This window comes from Verticillium alfalfae, genomic scaffold (genome assembly GCF_000150825.1).
Source record: "Verticillium alfalfae VaMs.102 supercont1.1 genomic scaffold, whole genome shotgun sequence".
In the NCBI taxonomy this organism is placed as follows: domain Eukaryota; kingdom Fungi; phylum Ascomycota; class Sordariomycetes; order Glomerellales; family Plectosphaerellaceae; genus Verticillium; species Verticillium alfalfae.
This window is the reverse complement of record NW_003315038.1, coordinates 4,319,631-4,321,767: the sequence shown is the minus strand read 5'-3', so window position 1 is coordinate 4,321,767 and position 2,137 is coordinate 4,319,631. Positions and strand designations below refer to the sequence as shown.

Below are 2,137 nucleotides of genomic sequence, written 5' to 3'. Positions count from 1 at the left end.
GGATCTGGGCTGACTTCATGCAAGTGGCTCTCGCCGGCTTCCTCATATCCCTGTTCCCCCTATCCTGCGATCTTATGGGTTGGCGTGGTGCCGGAGGTAGCGGCGCTGCTAGCATGCAAGTTATCCCCATCTTCTCTTTCATCCATCTCCTGCTGTCTGTCTACCAATTATGCTGACGAAGCTCGGTTACAGCGGCTCCTACTTCTTCTTCGGTGGTCTCCTCATGTTTGTCGGCGGCCTCCTCGAATGGATCCTCGGCAACACCTTCCCCTCCGTCGTCTTCCTGACCTTCTCGGCCTTTTGGCTCAGTTTTGGCGCCACCCTCGTCCCGGATTTCCACGCCTACGCGGCCTACGCGCCCGCGGACGCGATCTCGGTCGCCGAGGGCCTGCAGACGCGCGGCTTCAATGCCAGCTTCGGCTTCTTCCTGCTGGCCATGATGCTGCTCTGCCTCGTGTACCTCGTCTGCTCCCTGCGCACCAACGTCGCCTTTTTCATCATCTTCCTGACGCTCGTCCTCGGCTTCGGCCTGCTGACGGGTGCGTACTGGGCTCTAGCATCTGACTATACCGGCAACGCCGCGTTCGCAAACAAGCTGATCAAGGTATGTCGTTGTCTGGTCTGCTTTTTCTCTTTACCGTTCCGACTCCCGCCAATGGCCGCACTGCATCCTTTTTTGCACAAACACCGACGCTGACTGTCTCAGGGCGGTGGGGCCTGTTACTTCGTGACCTGTCTCGCCGGGTGGTGGATCTTTGTGGCTATCCTGCTGGCCGTGTTGGAGTTTCCCTTCCAGCTGCCCGTGGGCGATCTGAGCCAGCTGTTTGCCAAGAAGGAGGTTCGCAATAAGAGCAATGTCTGAAGGTGTCTGGCGCTGTGCACCAGCGATTCTTCTGCGGAGCACGTATATTTGCAGTCGTTGGACTTACCTAGGATACTATTACTCATCCGATACGGCCGTCCTTCTGGCTTGACGAATCTGCGTTTGACAAGCGGAGTGAAACGTGGATCTGCCTGAACGATGTCACCTCCCTCAAGTTTGAAACCTGTCTTCGAGGCGGATCTCTTCTGGATTTCTGGCGCTTTCCAGGCAGACTTCAATGTATGCGCATCAACCTGTGCGGATTGCTCGCCCCGAAAGGGGAATAGCGACACATTCAAGGCGTCGCTTTTCTTAAGGCTATTTTTTAACGAATTTTGCCCGAGTGATGTCGAAAAGAGTAGGACAAGTCACGGTATCCCAATCCAGCGGCAACATTCATCCAATAATCAGAGGCACCCTGTTTAGCAGCTGGGAGGCTTAGGGCGTTGTGGATTATTTCAAATAATATTAATAAGAGAGTAATGGGTCTAAATCTAAAGCTATATCAAGGGCCCATCCGCTGTCTTACAAGACACATTCACAAGAGTCATTATTCGAAAGTTGTCGGGAGGCACATACGGCGCCGCAAACTAGGTGCTGGTTCAGGGGCTTAGAACTACTAGAGAAAGTATGTAAGGGCTATAGGGAGCTCTCATAGCGATAAAGTGGAAGAGTTTCTACCTACTAATACTGCTAATATCACCTGCGGGAGACCTCTTAATTATGGTCATCCACATGCGTGGACGAACTTGAGGAAGATGGACTGGGTCCCGCCCCTATCTATACTCAGCCATTCTAGCATCTAATACTTGTGAAGGAATATAATTCGGACGGTCATGTTCCCCTGGACCCGGCCACCATCGTGGCCAACATCCCAGGCAGCGTGTATACGAGGGAGTAGGAAGTAAAGGTAATGTACTAATTCCTACTTTCTACCCAGATTGACCCCAACCAATCCAACGCCAATTACAAAATCTCCGTGGAAACAGTTCGTAAGCTTATTCGCATGTCATTCTTTTGATGTTGTCACAGCATCCAAACCGCATTACTTTTGTGTAATCCAGACCATCTGCGGACCGGCAACTGTTGCTCCGATCAGCTCGCCCATGCTGTGGTCAGCACTGCTCGTCACGGCAACCCAAGCATGCCCCCAGAAGCCGTCAGGCACGTGCGCAACCCCCTTCTCGAGCCTGGTAAACTCGAGGCTTACTCCAAAGGGCCCATCCACGCAAGCCACAGCTTCGCATGGTACGGCAGCATCACATGTACTCGACT

At 53.0% G+C, this 2,137-nt stretch overlaps 1 protein-coding gene across 1 annotated transcript; it reads left to right on the top strand.

The window, feature by feature from the left end:
- Nucleotides 1–74: 74 nt before the first annotated feature.
- On the top strand, nucleotides 75–862 carry VDBG_01312 (conserved hypothetical protein; the record flags this gene model as incomplete). Its single annotated transcript, XM_003009583.1, has 3 exons — nucleotides 75–154; nucleotides 193–604; nucleotides 707–862. The coding sequence occupies 3 exons, from the start codon at nucleotides 75–77 to the stop codon at nucleotides 860–862; spliced, it is 648 nt and encodes a 215-aa protein (XP_003009629.1).
- Nucleotides 863–2,137: the final 1,275 nt, after the last annotated feature.